At 36.4% G+C, this 19,517-nt stretch overlaps 1 protein-coding gene across 1 annotated transcript in view; it reads right to left on the reverse strand.

Annotated features, from left to right (window-relative positions):
- Nucleotides 1–19,517, reverse strand: part of PCDH15 (protocadherin related 15) — a 697,494-nt gene that overhangs the window by 7,252 nt on the left and 670,725 nt on the right. The window contains exons 30-33 of the mRNA XM_029919519.1: nt 17,913–18,131; nt 15,741–15,749; nt 14,762–14,914; nt 12,469–12,474 (exon numbers count right to left, since the gene is read on the reverse strand). Coding sequence (XP_029775379.1) covers nt 12,469–12,474; nt 14,762–14,914; nt 15,741–15,749; nt 17,913–18,131 — 387 coding nt within the window. The remainder of the gene's footprint in view (nt 1–12,468; nt 12,475–14,761; nt 14,915–15,740; nt 15,750–17,912; nt 18,132–19,517) is intronic.

Below are 19,517 nucleotides of genomic sequence, written 5' to 3' on the forward strand. Positions count from 1 at the left end.
GAAACTCACCAAACTCCACACCCAAGAAACAAACAATCCAGTGAGGGATGGGCAGAAGACATGAACAGACACTTCTCCAAAGAGGACATCCAGATGACCAACAGACACATGAAACGATGCTCAACATCACTCATCATCAGGGAAATACAAATCAAAACCACACTGAGATACCATCTCACACCAGTCTGAGTGGCTAAAATGAACAAATCAGGAGACTGTAGATGCTGACAAGGATGTGGAGAACACTGTTTGTGGGAATGTAATCTGGTGCAGCCACTCTGGAAAACAGTGTGGAGGTTTCTCAAAAAACTATCAGTAGAACTCCCCTATGGCCCAGCAATAGCACTGCTAGGAATTTACACAAGGGATATAGGAGTGCTGATTCATAGGGGCACATGTACCCCAATGTTCATAGCAGCACTGTCAACAATAGCCAAATCATGGAAAGAGCCTACATGTCCATCAACTGATGAGTGGATCAAGAAGATATGGTTTACATACACAGTGGAATACTACATGGCAATGAGAAAGAATGAAATCTGGCCATTTGTAGCAACGTGGATGGAACTCGAGGGTGTTATGCTAAGTGAAATAAGTCAGGCAGAGAAGGACAGATACCATATGTTTTCACTCATAGGTGGAAAAGAAGAACCTAACAGAGGACCATGCAGGAGTGGAAGGGGAAAAATAGTTAATAGGAGGTAGGGAGGCAAACCATAAGAGACTCTTAAATACTGAGAACAAACTGAGGGTTGATAGGGGTGGAGTAGAGAGGAGAAGGAATGATGGGCATGAAGGACGGCACTTGTTGAGATGAGCACTGGGTGTTATATGGAAACCAACTTGACAATAAACTATAAAAATAATAAATAAAAAGTTACTTAGGATTTTGTAAAATATACTTAAAAAGCTGAAATATATACATATATAAATTATATATAATCTATATCTATCTATATATCTATATGTTTTTGACCTAACATACTTATTTTATGAAAAAACAAAGAAGACAGCTGAGTTGTTGGGGGAAAGGAGAAATAATATCTGGGTGTTGATATGGACAAGATTCTAGAGAGCTAGTAGGGGGTGTGCACTTTGTAAATATTTTTCTAGCTGTGCAGTTTCACTTGTATACTTTTATGTCTGTAGTGCTCCTTACAGATAATGGGGTTGGGAAATGACGTCAATAAAATTGGGGCGAACTTAAAGTCTAAATTTAAGTTATTCAAACTTAATACTTTAAATATAAATCTCTCTCTCTACCTATATTTTTCATTTTGGTAGGCTTAGACTTTTGAGGCATCCAAAACTCAGCACAATTATACTGGTTTAAATGAAGCAAACTGATTTCAGTACTAATACTTTTCAACTCCTTAGCCAATGCATATTTAATGTAATGTATATGGAGACTGAGAAAAGACCACCAAAAGATTTTGAAGTTGAAACCTAAATGTTCAATGTAGTACATAAATACAGTGGAATATCTTTCAACCTTAAAAAAGAAGGGGGCACGGAGCACCTGGATGGCTCAGTTAGTTAAGCATCCAACTTTGACTCAGGTCATGATCTCATGGTCCATGCTCTGTGCTGTCAGTTGAGAGCCTTGAGCCTGCTTCAGATTCAGTGTCTTCCTCTCTCTGCCCCTCCCCCACTCACACTCTGTCTTTATCTCTCAAAAAATGAATAAATGTTAAAAAATTTTAAAAAGGGGCTGCTGCCACATGCAACACCATGGATGACCCTTGAGAACACTATGCTACGTTAAATAAGCCAGTCATAGAAGGATAAATACCACATGATACCATTGTACAAGGCGTCTAAAATCGTCATTCTAGAATGCATTGCCATGTGGTAGGGAAAGGGAGAATTATGGGACTGCTTTCAACTGGTATAAAGTTTCAATGAAGCACGATGGACCAGTTCTAAAGATATTCTGTGCAATACTGTGCTATTATAGTCAACCATCCGGTATTACACATGTAAAATTTGTTAAGAGGGAAGACCTCAAATTTTGTGTCCTTACAACAATTAAAAACAAAAGTGATTTTGAATTTCAGTAACTTTTGGCAATAATGAAAAACAAATATTTATAGAAACATAATGCAACTGAGTAGATTTCAGATTTTAAAGTTAGAATCAAACAGACACAAACACACTTTATTCTCCTAGAGGGAGAATATGATATATATCTGTCATCAGAGGACTTAAAAAGATACCATAGAAGGATAGAAGCAATTGAAAAGGAATCCAGGAAACTTAATCCTAGATTCAATTGGTCACTCTGTAGTCTGAGCTGGGTGGGAAAAGACAGAAGCTGGTAGAAGGGAATGATCTGTAGGGCCCCATTTGGATTCCTATACCAGCAATGATTGAAGGGCAGAGTATCAACTATGTAGAGTTGATAGATAGATAGATAGATAGATAGATAGATAGATAGATAGATAGATAGATAGATATAGATAGATGACAGGTAGATAGAGATTATAGATAGATAACACATACATACAAACATACACACATATATGTGAGGAGGAAGGGCATGGCAGCCATTAGGCTCCCTAACTGGCCTGAACAGACAGGGAATATCAACCCTTTCTGCTGTTCCATGCAGTCCCTGTTGCCCCACAGTTTTTTCTGGCCACACAGACAAGGCAGGATTAATTTCATAAATTACTAACAAAGTGTAGATATGTATACCAATGCAAACAACAGCAACGGTATTACTACTCTTTTCTGAGTTTCTTCCTACCCGACTTAGGAGCTTTTTTATTCAATATTACTGCCAAGATTCTTAGAGAAGATAAAACGGAGGGTGCACATCTTGACTATGGTTTTGCATCCAGTAATTGCCATTTGGATCTTAAGTTCTAGTTATCTGATTCAGTAGTCTATGGAAATGTTTGCTAAAACTTTACAAAAGTTGAGTATTCTGTCACTCAACCTCCAAATAAGCCCGTCATAGATCCCACTTTGGCATCTAAATATACCAAAAGAAAGAGACATTGAAAATTAACATCATTACTTAAAATTTAGCTAGTGTATATAAGTAGATAAAAATTATATGCATTTATTACATAATTCTGATTATCTTTTTCTCATGCCTGCAGAAAACGTCCTAGACATTTTGAAATAGACATGTACCTAAAGGCAGTTTATTTGAATCCCATGAAAGGATTAAAGGCTGTCAATCACAACCCAATTTCTATCTTTTTTATTTCAGTACAGAGGCCAGAGCTCTTTCCTCAAAGCTGCCTAGTCCCAATCTTGTCTCAGCAAGCGTTCTGATGCATCTAGATTCACTGAGACAAGAGAATGATCGATCAGGTTCATGATCTGTCTCCTTCAATGAGAGCTTGTTTTCAACAGCAGCAAAGGGCTTCTTTGTCTAACTCCTAGAGAAGGAAGTTAAAGGTTTGGAATTTCAGCCCCCAGCAAGCAGGAGAGAAGTGATTTGCTTGCTTACCTACTTATTTGTTTTAATGCTAAGCCACCTCTTCCCTCTCTTGTAAAATGGTGCCGGCAGCCCCCAGTCTGCCTACATGTAAGATGGGCCTTAATTCTGAAGGCTCAGCGAGGTTGTAAAGAAAAGAAAATTGATACCTCTGGTTTAAGAAGAGAAGGCCTCAGCAGTTGCTGTTGCTGCCAAAGGAAATTAAAATAGAAAAAGGTTTAGAAGGTAATTCAGGTGGAAAAGGAAGATCATGATTGAAAAGAGACAAAAAAAGGGCCACAGCTTAAAACTGGTTACCTTGGGATTATGATTTATCATTCATGGATAGCAACCAATATTTTGACTATTTATGTTAGAACATAAAATAATAAGGATTTGTAAAATATTTCATCATTGTTTTAGTTAACATCAAAATAATAGCCTTAATAATTAAAGACCTATAAATAACTCCTTGGTTCAAACTTAATATAAAGAGTTACTTATGATTTTAAAAGCACTTTAAGTGCCACACAATCCTTTGAACAAGTCTAACCTTGTTTTAGATTGGCCCTCTTTTTTCTCCCCAATCACATTAAATGCAATCAGGTCCATCAGTGAAAAGAGGAGAGCACGCAAAATCACGATACAGTTGTAATGTACTCATCATCATATTTAAGAAATGCTCATCATTTTTTTTTAACAAAACATGGGTTGCTTATATTTAGACATTAAGCATGCTTTCAGAGATTCTTGATTAGAGAAATCATCCTTCCTTGGATTTTGTGGGGATCACTTCTTACTGCCTCCCAACCTCACCCATACTTACTGAAAGGAAACAAGGTCTCTTTTGGTCCATTTCATGATAATTTATACTTTAACCAGATGGGAACAAGATACACTGTTCAAAGGGTGGCTTCTCCACTCGTTGAGGGATCGGGGGGATAGCTACACAACACAAATCTTAAACACTGGGAATGTGGGCAGAGGAGCTCCGGGAGAAGTCCCAGCAGGGAACCAGATGTTGGAAAGGACCAGTGGGGCAGCTATGTGACTGAAGGGCTACAGTTTCCACAACATGGCTATGAGCAAGCTTGTCTAGTTATGGCATTCATTTAAGGAAGCAGGAAGTTGGATTTAGAGATACTCTGATCCAGTCTGTTAACTATTACAATTGTCCCCGAAAATCAGTTATTCTTAAGTGCATTCACCTTGGTCTCCAAACACGTTAGGACTTGTGCATTTCTCGACTGCTGGCTGTTTAGGTTGCATGATCATTTCACTCTCTTGACTGGGAAGCTGTCTGGTAAACTGTGGGGTTCTCAGTGACCTCATTGGCAGTACCAGTCTTGGAGCCACTAGCCATAAACCACTGGCCAGAATGCCACTATCTTCTCCACTGATTGAGATTCAAATAAACATGTTGGAAAAGCCAGAGATTTCTAATAGTCTGACTTTTCACAACTCTTTAAGATCTTAAGCTCTAATGTGTTGGGAAGGAGCCCTGGACTGGTAAAAAGGACAAAAGTTAAGGAATACTAGGTGGCTACCTTAGGTTTATAGCCTTAGAGAAATAAATTTGGTGGAATGTCACAATATCAAGTAAAAGCAATTCAGGAAAAATAAATTTATCCTTGAAATGGTGAACATTTGATAATTTTTCACCCATTTAAAACTCCTAATCAAAATAGGAACAGGCAAAAAGAGAATAAATAGCAAAACATATTTCTAAGTTTCGTTGCAATGAAGGAAAATACCCTAGCTATGAAAGAATGTAAACCAGGCCTGCCTATAACACAAATATTTTCCTAGTAGGCTTGACATAATACCATAAAGCCCTTACCTCTGATGCATACCCTCTCCTGCAAGGCAGAAACAAAGAAATCAGAATTAAACGACTTAGAGTTTCAGATTAAATAAAATTATAGATACGGATTTTTTTTAAATGTGAGGTATACTGAGAAGGCAATGTTTACTGAAAATTGTCTTAGTGAGAAATACACTTTCTGGCAGTATCAGGAGAGGAGGATCGAAGTTTCATGCCTACATTACTAAAAACATGATCAGCCAAGACCCACATGCCATAAGGCACCCAGGTATACACGGTCTATTCTACCCCAGCGGAGTAGAATAACACACTTTGACTCTGTTATTGGCAAGTGGATTAACAGTATTCTATATCATCTCTATCTTAGAAAAATTTTGATACAAATAAAATACTCATTTGGGAAAAAGAGTGTTTTATACATGAAAAGCTTGTTGGTACAGGATAAAAAAAAAACTCAATGACTAGAATATATTATTCCAAACATTTGTAAAGCTTTTTTTTGTCTCTTTGCATCAGTTTATTTTAAAAATAATAAATGCAAAATACTGACTGGCCTTGAAGGATCAATGACATTAACAGACATAATAAAAGATCTGAATACTATCAGAGGTATAATAGACAAACATTCAGCATCACATAAGGATTTGTAAAGTTCATGGAGCACAAGATGGGGAGAGGTTTGACTATATTCATGAGGGGAAAAATATAGAATGCTTTCAATGATGGATGTCTTTAATTATGAAGCGTTCTTATTTATCATCCCCTAAGCAGTTGATCTAAAGTGTTATATGTAGAGTACGGTGCTAGGGATGAAGTATACAAAGCTAGTAACTGCTATGAATAGTCAGGGAAATAACTTAAAGTCTAACAAAGCAATCCGTAGAAAGTTTCTTTAAAATATTACAAGGTCTTTACAAAAGAACTCTACTTATCTGAACACATCTAAAGTAGGGAAGGCGTTGCTGACTGAGGTGGTTGGTAATAATAGTACTATGATGCATACTTAATCCTGTCACAATTTATTATCTAAAATGGTCCTTCCATGACTTCTGGTTCTATGGTTCTGCCAATAGTTATGCAAATCCTTCTAAAGCATCTAGAAGTTTACTAAATATATATCTTTCAGAGACAGAGAAAGCTCATACTTGGGTTTTAGTAATGAGAATTGAGTCACATACATGATATAAAATGTCCAACGAAAGCTGGACCTTACTCTTTAGGAGATTTAACCTGCCTTTTTAAAAGTAGTGGTATTTTCTGTACGTGTGGAGAATAAAATGTCAATATATGAACTATACTGTTTTCATTAACCTTTTCTTTTGCCTTTCATGTAGTTATTTGGATTGTTGTCTCAGCTCAAAGGCAGAAAGTGATGTGGAAAAAGTAAACAACAGAATCAATATGTATAATTGTCTGTATGCTTTCAATTAATGCAACTTTCTGTTGACTCTTATGAGTCACATAATTTGATGCATTTTTATGTAGATGATATTCCATGTGTGTTAATTATAATTTAATACCATTTGTGTGTATTAAAGTTAACTTATAATAATAAGGAAAACATATGGTAACTTATGTCTTTAAAAATGGTATCTAATAATTTCTTACACACTAATTGGAACATAACAAATGCAGAAGAAATATAAGGTATTATGATTCTGGAGGTTGGTTCTCAGGTTGTGGAGACTTAGGGATTGAGAAGGGAATAATATCTTGGCCTCTGAACTCAAAGAATATTTGTAGGTCTCATGCAGAAGGCATTCAAATGGACTTTTCCAATTAGGCCATGGATCTCTAAATAGAACTTGTGAGTAAAAAACTACATTAAATATAAAATGTGGGAATGAATGCTTCATTTGAAAAGTGTAAGATGCTAATAAAATGTTTAGACTAAACAAATGCTATAAAAATGATACAGAAAAGGATAATGTAACATCAGTGAGGCAGTAGATACCTCTGTAAAATTATTTGGAGTTTTCATAATATTTCTTTGTAATTATTTAGAGACTATATTAAAAATATTTCCCATATCCAAAAAGTTGATACAAAATAGCTTTAAAAAGACACACAAATTAAAGGCTTACACAATTATAATAATACCTTGTCAGAGTCCGCCAAATAGCACAACTTCTCATGCAAATGACCAGCTGCCAACAAAAATTCCAACTGAAATGTTTCAGTGAAAGACAGAAAAAAATCAGGCTTAAAAACCCCAAGAAGGAAATTAGCCTTGATTTGGATGAAAAGGATCTGAAGGAAAGGAACTAATGAAAATAAATAGATTTATGGACTTTTCAAAAAAATATGATACTATTAATTCGGGATGACAGACCAAATTCTTGAAGAAATGTCACCTAATGTAAAAGCTGAACAAAACCTTTGAAATGATGCATTATATGGGCCTATATTAGATACCTCCAATGGAGATCACCAGGCAAGATTTGGGCCTAGATTTTGAAATGGTGTTTTTTTCTTCCCTGTGCAAACTTTTATCTTCTTCAATATTAAAACTGCAGGGTAAATCAAATAATTACACTTGTATTCAAACTGAAGATTTCCAGTAAGTATAATTTATTCCATAGATTAGATTGGAAAACAGAATAATTGCTGGCTGGTCAAGTGTAGCTTTCTTTAAAACGATAGGATGGTAGCATTTAGCTGAGCTGATGTCTCTAAGAATTTACCAAGTTGAGTTCTGGAAAAACTACAATATATCATTTTTTTTCTCCAAGATAAAAATTTGTATCTTCTTTGCTTAAGAACCAAGAGTAAAAGCCTGTATAAAACTGATGACACTTCACCAGACATATTATTTCTTGATTTCTATTTAAAACTTTTATATTTTATCTATACAAATAAGTCTGGGTGATTTATCTGCAGTAACTAAAGTCAACTAGAAATGAAGCCAATAATGCCTTTCTAAAATTGTGATAGGTAAGCATTTTATATTATTGAGAAACTGAATAAAAATATTTATAATTTTCATCAATCAAATAGTTACTAAATTCACACTAGATGAACCTTTGTAGACACTTATTTAACCTTATTTTGATGCAACTGATTAGAATTTCTTTATTAAACTAGAGATAGATATTTCCTTTGAAAGAGGATCTTATGATAAAATTATAAGATGATAACATAATTTGGATAAGCAAAACTTAAGACCCCTTTAAACATCTGTGGGAACAATGAAATGTCTTATAAAAGCCAACAATTCAAGATTTATTTTCATTCTAAAGAGGGGAAGAGAAAGCATAATGAGAAATAAGTAGAATAAGACAGTAACTGAAAACATAAAAGATTTTTCAAATGTATAAGCATACTAGTAAGATAAAAGCAAGCCAGAGTGAAGACTTCATGTAAGAAAACGGATGACTACATCTTACAGCACCTGAGATTTATTTTGGAATACTATAATGTCTGTCAACTCATATATTTCTAGATACATAATATTTTTACTTTGGTAGTATTTAATCTTACGAAATACATAGGCTTCAAGGAAAAATTAGAACCTATGCGATCAAATTTTAGCTTATTTTCACAGTTTGCTTTTTTTTTTTCCTGGAGCACTCAAATAAAACTATGATCAAGAAGTAAATGTAGACGTTACTACATTTACATGTTAACAAACCATTGGTTTAGGTTTGATATCTAACTTTCTTGCCCACATATTCCCACTGAAAAATAGATTGAAATTACTTACTTTTTAAATACATGTAGACAAATTATGCTACTTCGTAGTTAAGAAAATTAAGGTAAATCTATAATATGAGTTAGAAATGATGAGGTTAATAATCATTAAAATTAAAAAAATGAGGGAAAAAACAGCATTGCACTGAGTTTAGGGTAAAAGAATGGAATCTTCTTTAATGTTCACATTTGCTTCCACTTGAAGATTACGGTCAACAAAGGAGTTGTCCAGTTAAAATAGGAAGAGCAACATTACAGGGAAGTAGATTGACTGTGAGGTTGGTTTTCAGTTCCCTCGACAATACTGTGCAGATTCCCCTGGTTTGGTTCAGAAGTCATTTCCACATTTTCTGTCTCTGGAGGGCAACTAGTTTCAAGGTTTGAGTTGTGCATTGGTGGACAGTTTTTTCCTATTTGACTGTACATGTTAGCTACTGACTTTTCAAGATCCGCTAAGTTTTTAATATGCTTGAGGATGCCTTTTGGTTCCCTTTGGGGATCCACATTACACCCTGTTGTGGAAGCTGGTAGCTGTGTCCCAGAGGGCATCCTTTCCTCAGCTGGTGTTACTCTGACAGTGCCTGTAACAGCTGGTATCGAGACACACCTAGTGGACAGAACTGAAGGTGGAGGAGACAGCGGAGGAGGAAGAGAGGAACATGGTGGAGAGAGGGAGGGAAGTGAAGATAGAAGGAGTGAAGGAGAAGTCGAGGGAGGAGAAGGGGGGCTAGAGAGTGGAAGAAGTGGAGGAGGAGGGGTGAGAGGAGGAAGACAGGAAAGAGCAACAGGAGTACGGACAAGAGGAGGAGGAGGAGGAGGAGGAGGAGGAGGAGGAGGAGGAGAGATATTGGGTGGTTTGGGAAGAATTTCAAAAACGTTCCTTTCAGTTTCTATCGTCAGCATACACATGGGTGCCTCTTTCCTAAAGACTGGAGAATGCAGAATGCGAGGTGTTGAAGGAGAAAGTTCCAAGGAACAGTCAGCAGGAGAAATGATGGTGTTAGGTTCTGACTGGAGCTCCACAGTTCTTGAAACAGTTGGCAAAGTGGAGAAGGAAGAGGGAGATGGAGGAGAGAAATAGGAAGAGTCGGAAGATTGAGATTCCATTCCACGTATAGTCAGTGGATCACCCGGGCTCATTTCCTCTCTCTCTGCCACGTGGGTGTCCTTAGCTCTCAGCAGGGAGTTCCTGCCACCTCTTTGGTTTGGGTAGGTTCTAGAGCTTTCTTTTCCACTTTCCTGCCTGTCGCTCTGCCACTGGTCCAGATCTATGGTTTCTGGTCTCTTGGGAAGTTCCCACCCTGGTCTCTTAGGGAAGCACACTGGCTGGCTCCACATCTTCTGAAACATTTCTCTGGGGCCCCTCAGGGGCTTACTCTTGCCTTGTGTTCTGGGTGAAAATGAACCGATAAAATCTGTTCTTAGCAAAACATCTGAATTTGTGGGTCTTGGATCTACGGTTTCCTTATAAAGCGTACTGTGGGCACTTAAGACGTCCTCATCAGCTTCCAGTGGGAATGTGCTTGCTGCCTTGAGCTGGTGGTTGTTAAGTGATCCATCTACATGAGCCTGTGTGTGAGCCTCAATAGAGCTGGAAGAAAAGGGCCTCACAATGTGTTGATTTTTCCCGTCTTCTGGGACTGATTTATTTCCCCTGCTTTGTTGGAAATGGTAGAGAAGGAAAAGACTTGAAAGAAAAGAACATAATGAAGTGTAAGGAAACAGGTTGTGACACAGCTTTTATGAGAAAGACGTCTTTATGGTTCTCATTACTACTTCAAGATACAAAAGGCCAAATAACACTCATCTACTAAAGCAAGACATTACTTTCATGTCCCTGGTCTCTAAAAGGCAGAGCAGAAAAAGCCCAACAGCTGTGAGTGGCATGAGAAATTTTCATTTTTTAAGAAAAATGTGTCAATCTCTAGACTGTTTTCTTTCCAGTTAGTTTGATTCAGCAAAGTACCATGGCCAAACATAACTGTTCTCTCTCTCTCTCTCTCTCTCTGTAATAAAGTTGAATTTTATTTATTTTTAAAGACAGAGAGCAAATGGAAGAGGGCCAGAGACAGAGAGAGAGACAGAATCCCTGTCAGCACAGAGAGCGCAATGTGGGGCTGGCGCTCAAGAACCGTGAGACCATGAAATCAAGAGTTGGATGCTTAACCGACTGAGCCAGCCAGGCACCCCGTAACAGTTCTCTTATGTAGAAATCACAGTTCTGCAAGTTGCAAACCAGCATTTTGGCTAATGGTTTCACATCCTTTGCTTTCGTTTAGAGTGCTCAGAGCTAATGGTTTTGGGGAAAGGGTCCTTCGCTGTATCTGATTCAGTGCCATTATCTCTCATCTCAATAATTCTGTCCTGGAGCTGAAGGCACAGTTGACCAGAGAATGCAGAAAGGAATTTTCCATTCTCCAAGGACAGATGGGAGCAATTTCCCTCATAGGGTTCAAAATTACAATTGAGAAATTGAACTGATGCCAGGACCTTGACAGAGATTATTTTCTTTGATTTCTATATTAAGCTTCATCAGTTTTAAAATGCTATCTACATTACTGTATAAAGAGGGGCTAGTGGGTTTTGGTTTGAATATGATCTACATCAAACTTTGGTCAAGATGGACTTTAAAGGAAATATTTATGTTAAAATAACATAGTTTTGATATCGCTGGAAGATGTGCTCAGACACTGACACTGAATGATGGGCTGCAAGTGACAAATGCAATTGAGTGAGAGGAGATAATTGAGGGCCTCTAAGGAGAGCACCAGCATGTGGCCCACAGGATGGCCGGGTGCTTCTGAATAGTCTCTCTTTGAGCTTGCTCTCAAGCTCAAACAGAGTAACATTTACTTTTGTTATTTTTAATATTTAACCACACTGCAGGAATGAAATAAAAGGAAATACTGTACACAAAAAGTAGCCACTCTGATAGTCAAGAATGACAGGTGAGGCAATAAGATGCTATGCAAAGCCAGAGTTGTTATTGAGTCATTTCACTAAGATACAAACTACACGTGGACTTGGATAATTCAGGAAGGACAGACCTTTTGGATTAAACAGACAGCAAACATTTCTTCTGACATTGCTAAGTCACTCCTTTTCAAAAAATGGACTTGACATATTATTTGGCAATTTTTTTTTTCCTTATAGACTTGTGCTTGGGTGCTTGGCTTAATTTGTCTTAGAAAGTATGTTACATAATGATACCACATCACTTTTGAGAGATAGATTTAAGTATTTTAAAGCTATTTTGATATCTTAGAATTTAACTATTTTAAGAATTTTGATACTTTGTCTTGATAGGCACAGGTACTATCAGTGGAAACCCTTGTTTTAAGCTCATGCCATTTCAAGATACCAAAAGGGAATGAGATATGGAAGACAGGACTTTCTTTTTAAAAGTCAATGACTCTATAATAAAAGATAAAGATTACTATATTTAGAGTAAAACAGCACTTAATCTATTCTCTTGTATCTTTTTACCCTAATGCCTTGTATTAGAATGATATTATTTACTTACTTATGCCTATGTATCCACAGGTGGGAAAGAGAAAACATGCGACAGAAAAAAAAAAAAGAGTTTGAACTATAGTTAATTGGAGGTGATTATGAAAATAGGAACAGGAATTTGCTTTACACATTTAATATGTATATCCAGAAAAGAAAACACGTTTTATATTCTCTGTGTATTTACTCATACCAATGCTATGTAATAATATTTTAGACAAAATCATATCACAGTTATTCAGTGGTCTCATCAGAGAAAGTAGTTAGCTATCCATTTCCTGTGCCTAGGCAAAATTCATCTTCATTACACATGGCTGATTTCAACCCCCAAACAGAAATTTTAAACAAAATCCTAAGAATCATGTCTATGTCCTAACTGAAAAATTAGTCTGCTCTGATTTATAGAGAAGATAGAACTCTGGTTTGGAAGAAAGTAAACATATGAGTACTATCATGACTGTCACAGAGCAGTTGTTGAATTTATATGAAGTTACCAGTTAATTTGTGAAGGTTTTTTTTTTTCAAAATGGCCTTTGAATTCTTTTTTTAAGTTTGATGATAATTTCTCTGGAGCTAGTCCATTTTTTAGTAATCTAAGGTTGGAATCCCTCTATAAAGTTTTTTAACAGATAGGTTCAACATTTGTTAAAGATCATTAAATGTGTATTACTCAGAATCCCTCATTAAATACATATTATAATTGAAAAATTTTCTACTCAGTCTATCACAATTTTTCAAATAAAAGTAGTCCTGAACTACTATTTGAAAGTTATCACCACCACACTATATTGATTCCAGATGATGTAATATTATGCTTACTTTTATTAAATAAAATGAATAGATATCCCTCAGTAGTTTCAGATAAGACAAAACTTTACACATAATCTTTCTTAGTTTCTGAATTTTTTTTTTGCCAGAAAGAGGTGGCTAATATAAAGAGAATCAAATCGTATTGGCTCAATTCCTACATTCACCAGTAACACAAAGAGAGACCATAATTTTCAGCTTATTAAAAAAATAAAAACTATATTTAAAGCATGAATCCTGTATTGTATTGTTATTTTAGAAATTGAATGTCAAACACTAAGCTGTCAAGCATTAAATTCAATTTTAGCATTCAAATCTACAACATTAAAATCAGTTTGAACAATTTTAAAACTTCTGAATATCACCTTGAACTTTTTAGGATGAGCACTGGGTGTTGTATGTAAGCCAATTTGACAATAAATTATGTTCATAAAAATAGTGGTAATATGTCAAAATAATGATATGTGCATTAAAAACTGGTTTTCCCATTAAAAGGTAAATTTCTTCATTTTTGAGGCTTGCTTTATTCCTACTAGTAAATGCTACAAATATAACAGAGTAGAATAATGTGTTTTAGTCCTTCAACTCTGCCAAATTCTAGTTAATAAAAGGTGTCTTGGATTTAATTTAGTCAGATTCAACTTTTTATAATATCCTAGGTTGTTTTGCATTTCATGTCCAGAAATAGTTCCTCTTTAAATTTTAAAACATAACCAAGCTAAATAAGTCCAAAAGGAATCAGGTTATGAGGGTAGCATCAAACTGAAAACATCTGTGAAGTCTTTGCACAATAATTTAAAAGTCTTTCTAATCTGTCTGAGTTAATATGGTTTAGAGGTTCCTAATAACACAGGAGGAGTATTAACCTATCACAGCAGTCTCTTTTGAAGGGAATATAATGAAAAGCATATTCTTTAAGGGGTTGGATATTTAACATTTAATTTTTTATTTGGCTTTCCGATTTTTATTCAGATTTTAATTACTCTATCCCATGACATACCAAGATACTGTCTGTAAAATGTCTATGATTTTAGACCATACCATTGGTTTTAAGTTACCAAGTTAGAGTTGCCTTTGGGTACCGAATCAGGAATTACTATTTTATTATTGTGCTTTATATTTTCTTTATTTCTTAAGAGAAAAAAATTTGTTTTCAAAATGTATTTTGAATTTTGGAGGAAAAAAATGAAGTCTGCATCATTGTGAAAGTTTAGAGATTATATGATTCAAGCTAGTCATCTACAGATGTCTGTCCTCCAATGGAGTACTTCTTTTCTTTTTACTCGTTTTTTTTAATGTTCTTGTTTGTTTGCTTGTGTTTTGGTTATGACTTTTCATTTCAACTTTTCTTAGGTTCTCATCTTAACAAGTTTTTTTTGTAATGTAATAGTTAAAGTAGGCTTTAAACTGCATTTCTGCATCAGGTGGAAATGAAATACTCACCACCCAGCATCCATGAGGCCCACCTGTCTGGCAGAGCGGCGCCCTGGTGTACTTACATGGTGCTGTCGCCCAGCTCCTCATACAGGTGCGCCCCGGGGGGCGGCGGGGGCGGCGGGGGCGCGGTCACAGGTGCGGGAGCAGGTGCAGCAGGCTTGGCCGCTGGTAACGCGGACTGGATGCGCGCAGTCTTGGTGCACTCGGCTTGACGTCTTTGAAAAGGCAGGGATGTTTTGGAAAACCATTTTAGGAATCATACACTTTTGGTGGAAGAACTCACTTTAAAAATTCGTTAACACAAATATTAGGACTTATAAACCAATGTGATTACAGTACCATTCCCACGAGTATCATTTACCTGTACTTTCCTTCTTCCCCTTTAAAATATCTACCCTGGAATAATGGCTGGAATTAAGTAGAAATATTTGCATATTATGGGAAATAGGAATGTGAAAGGTAGGAGGCAAGCTATCTATAAAAATGTGATTTAATAATTGGGGCCATAGAATGGTCTCTTTCCTCAGGTGAGGCAGATTGAAGATGCATACTTTTTCTTTATTATTCATTTTTCATCTATTTAAAGAAAAGTTACCTCATTTTAAATGATTTGAAACATGTTTCACATTAGTTTGCTATGCTCCTTTGGGAGAGACACGCGGCTGGCTTTGGTTTCCTTTGAATCCCTGGGAGGCGGGGGATTCTTTTCTTGGAGTTGTAACTTCCCTTATTGAATGTGCTGGACACCCAAGTGTTAGTTCCTTCCTCGAAATCCAAATCTCAATGCATGGAAACTGTCAGAGCCAATTGTCTTTGTTCACATTTCCTCCCTTGTATACCCATGTGAAAACCCAGCCTGATTCCGTACATACAAAAGCACATGGGAATTTGAACTAAAGTATACATCTTCTGCAAATACAAGACAGACAGACAGACAGACAATCCATGGTTCTGAGCTGGCTGACTACTTTATCAGTGGGAATCTGGGGATTTCCTTTTCATATTATGTAAAATCACATGCAAGATATTAATTATACTTACACTTTAAACCTGTTTCGAAAAGCAATAAGAAAACAAAGAGAAAGCTACATTAGAAATACTGCATTCATAATTTTTTAACCTCTAATTTATTCTAAATTCTTAATAATTTAATGGTGAAACTCATAATGACACCGACTTAATGACACAGAAGGGAAACTGTTTCAGTTCAGAAGGTAAAAACAGGGGAGCGCTTTATTGTTGCTGTCACTGTCACAAAGCTGTGAAAACACTTTGTCACAAGTAAACAAGGACATGAACTAAATGGGAATTTTAAAAAGCTGGATTAAAACATGGTTACATGAATTTGATAGAGAAATGGATTATTAAAGATCCTCTGATCTTTATCATTGGCTTCTTGGCATCCTGTGCCTGGAGAATATTAGAGAGATGAAGGCCCTGATGATGCCCTGGGCTTCCTTTAGAAGTTAAGGCTGGAACTGGAAGGTGACACTCCTGGGTAATGAATCCATGACATTTTTTTTATATTTCCTTCTTAGTTTCCCACGTACAGTGAATTAAAACAAATGAACATTAATAGGAAAGAAGAGCCGTCTATTCCAGTCTTACTTACAAGCAGAATATGAAAGTACAAAAGTTAGACTTTTAAATATTAGAATTTTACTCTGAAACATGAGCAGTGCACAACTTACTTTCTTTAATTCCATCAGTCTTCAAAAAGCAGTGACTAAAATCAATGCAGAGTACTGAGCTGATTACTGAACCCCCCCCAAAAATTAATGCATCTACAAAAGGTTTAAATGCCACACATCTTAGTGGTTTGTTGAATTGCAGACCACTGAGTATAATACCCAGCACGGTTCAGTTTTGATCACTGTGTTGTGTTGTTGCCAAATAGAAGTCTTCTCTCCAATTTTATCATGAGCAGGATTCCTTTGGGAAACAGTGCAATGAAACAGAATAACTGTAACAGAGATTAGCTCTAACATGAAAGTTAATATTGAGTTGATGGCTTAGTAATTCAAAATCATTTGCCTATTGTTAAGTTTGTTTATAGGCTTTAGAATTAGTGTATCGATTGATTTGTTAAGGATACATCAGACTCCAGTGTATCAACCTGAAGGTTCTGCTTTTGCAACTTCACATGGCCTTTGTGAAGAAAAATATCCCTGTAGCATCTTCATACAGAGCACACATTTCAACTTTTAGGTTTCAATTACCTTACCTTATTTAATCTGAAAGAAAATTCTGTAAGTACTATTTTAGTGTTTTCCCTGCAGGTACTTTAAATAGTGAAGAGCAGTTCCACCATTATTTCTTACTCTTTGTTATGTCAAGTAATTTATATGACTTATGATCCCTGTCTTATTTATTTTCAGTGTATGGCACCCTTAGGGCTACCTCTCTTCTTCACTCGTTCCACACCTTTGTCACCCATTATTGTCAATAGGGATATATCTGAAATGCCTAGACCTAGATCACAAAAGTATGTGGTGTCAAATAAAGAATAGCTTAATAGACAACTTCAAATACAGAGGCTTAAATTAGCTATAATTACTTCACTACTTTGAAGGGCCAGAGTAAGAAAAATATATAGGTGTTTTAAATTGATGTATTTTCCTGTAGGAACAAGAAGTCTATAAGGCTTGTGAAGCCAAAATATCCTGTCTTACGTTATCCTACAGGATCTGGCAGAGCTCCCCAGGAAGGAAGAAACCCCACAGTGAATTACATATGGCAGAAAGCCCATGGAGAATTACATAGGGCATACGATTATTTTGAAATGATTTTGCCAATGCTGCAATCACTTCCACAGCTGTCAATTTAACAACACGGATAAAAGCTTGTCATGACAACATGGGTAGGTTGCAGACCTTCCTCAGAAACAGGCGAATGTTTCTGGATATGACATTCTAGTGCATATGACACTTCCCTGGGACACCCCTGCCTTCTCTCGCAAGGGCCTGCACCTGATAAGGGGCACAGACATAGCCACAGGAACTAATCTAAAATTCCTGATGGATGAGAGTGTATTAGGAGCATGAGAACATTGAGGAATCATTAGAAAATGCTGGAAGTTTGTTTTGCTTCCCCTTAAAGGAGGCCACTTGGTGCAAGAAGGATACAACAATCCCCTAAATGGTGGCATCATTACTGTTTTACGACTACAAAGCCACGTTACCAGGGATGGCTTCTCGATGTGGGAATACTTACTGTCTGTAGCTGACCAGAACTACCAAGATGGCGGGGATGCAGCAGAGGATGATGATGAAGGCGAGCGCCAGCAGGGCCCCTTCTGTGTAGCCTAGGCTTTCTCCTCGCTTTTTAATGCTGGTCACTGCCTCCGGAGTCCGGATCTCCAGAATACGTCCTCCTTCCCCGTAATACGGCTGAAACTCTTTATTGATATCAAGCAGTTTGCCATCCAGAAATCTTGATTGTCAGATAAACAGTAAAATCAATGATGGTAGCAGAAAAAATAATTTTGTAATATCTTTTAATAATTTCCTTAATTGAAACACAAGGTGAGTCAGTCTTAGGAATAAAAAATTATATATATATGTACACACACATATGTGTGTGTGTGTGTGTGTGTGTGTGTGTGTGTGTGTATAAAGCAAGACCAATGAAGAACAGTAACTATGCAGCTATATACACATATCAAAGATATTAATAACAATGACCCTTCCTTCATATGCTCATGGACTTGACATTATTCAGCTATTCAGGTGAATACATATTCTGAGTTACATACAGCATAGTTTAAAATTGTATTCTTGCATTTTGTCTGCCTGGGTCCTCAGAATAATCATGTAGAACAGAACGTCATAATACTGATTCACCACAGGCCGCAAAGCTACACAGTTAGGGCAATGTATCTGAGTGAGACATCAAGTCTTCAGTCTCCAAAATCTACATTTGTCTTATATGTCAACATTCTCAAATTCCAAATCAAAACGCATTTATGGGCACAAGGTGAACAAATTGAAAGATGTTTCCTGCCTAAGAGAGACAATAGGAATGATGCAGACACCAAATCAGCCAGCATGACAGGAATTAGCCAATTGAAGTTGAGAGGTCTTGCAAACCCTTCCAGGGAGTAATACGGCTCCAACTGTGGCCGTTGCCACAGGTAGAGGGGACAATCAAGGAATAATTGTTACTTAATTTTACTGTATTGAATGATTTTGTTACATATTTTATGTTGTAATTAGCAGATAATAGTTTTTTCCCAAAATTCTTTGGGAACACTTGCATAATATCTTATAAATCCCACAATTTTGATGTAACAATTGTGTTCTTAACACCACAAAGCCATACCGTGTCTTGGGTATTTTTATTTTTGTATTTTTAAATATGTTTATCTATAAAGGTCAAATATCTTATTATAGAAAATTGAAAAACACAAAATGGGCCAAAAAGGAAAATTAGTCACAGGCCCACAATGCAAAAGCTGATCATATTTTGATATATCCAGATCTAATTTATTTCTATAAATATTTCTATTTTTATTATTTTAAGTTTATTTACTCATTTTCAGAGAGAGAGGGAGAGCATCAGGAGGGGAGGGACAGAGAGAGAGAGAATCCCAAGCAGGCTCCACACTATCAGCCCAGAGCCTGACACAGGGCTTGACCCTGAGATCACAACCTGAGCCAAAATCAAGAATTGGATGCTTAACTGACTGAGCCATCCAGGTGCCCTACAAATACTTTTATATACTCATAATTAGAGAGCATATATGAAGTAAAAACTCTTATTTTAGGAATATATTTCATAATATAACCACACTTATGTTGAAAATGTGGAAAACATAAG

Source organism: Suricata suricatta, chromosome 2, assembly GCF_006229205.1.
Source record: "Suricata suricatta isolate VVHF042 chromosome 2, meerkat_22Aug2017_6uvM2_HiC, whole genome shotgun sequence".
Lineage (NCBI taxonomy): Eukaryota > Metazoa > Chordata > Mammalia > Carnivora > Herpestidae > Suricata > Suricata suricatta.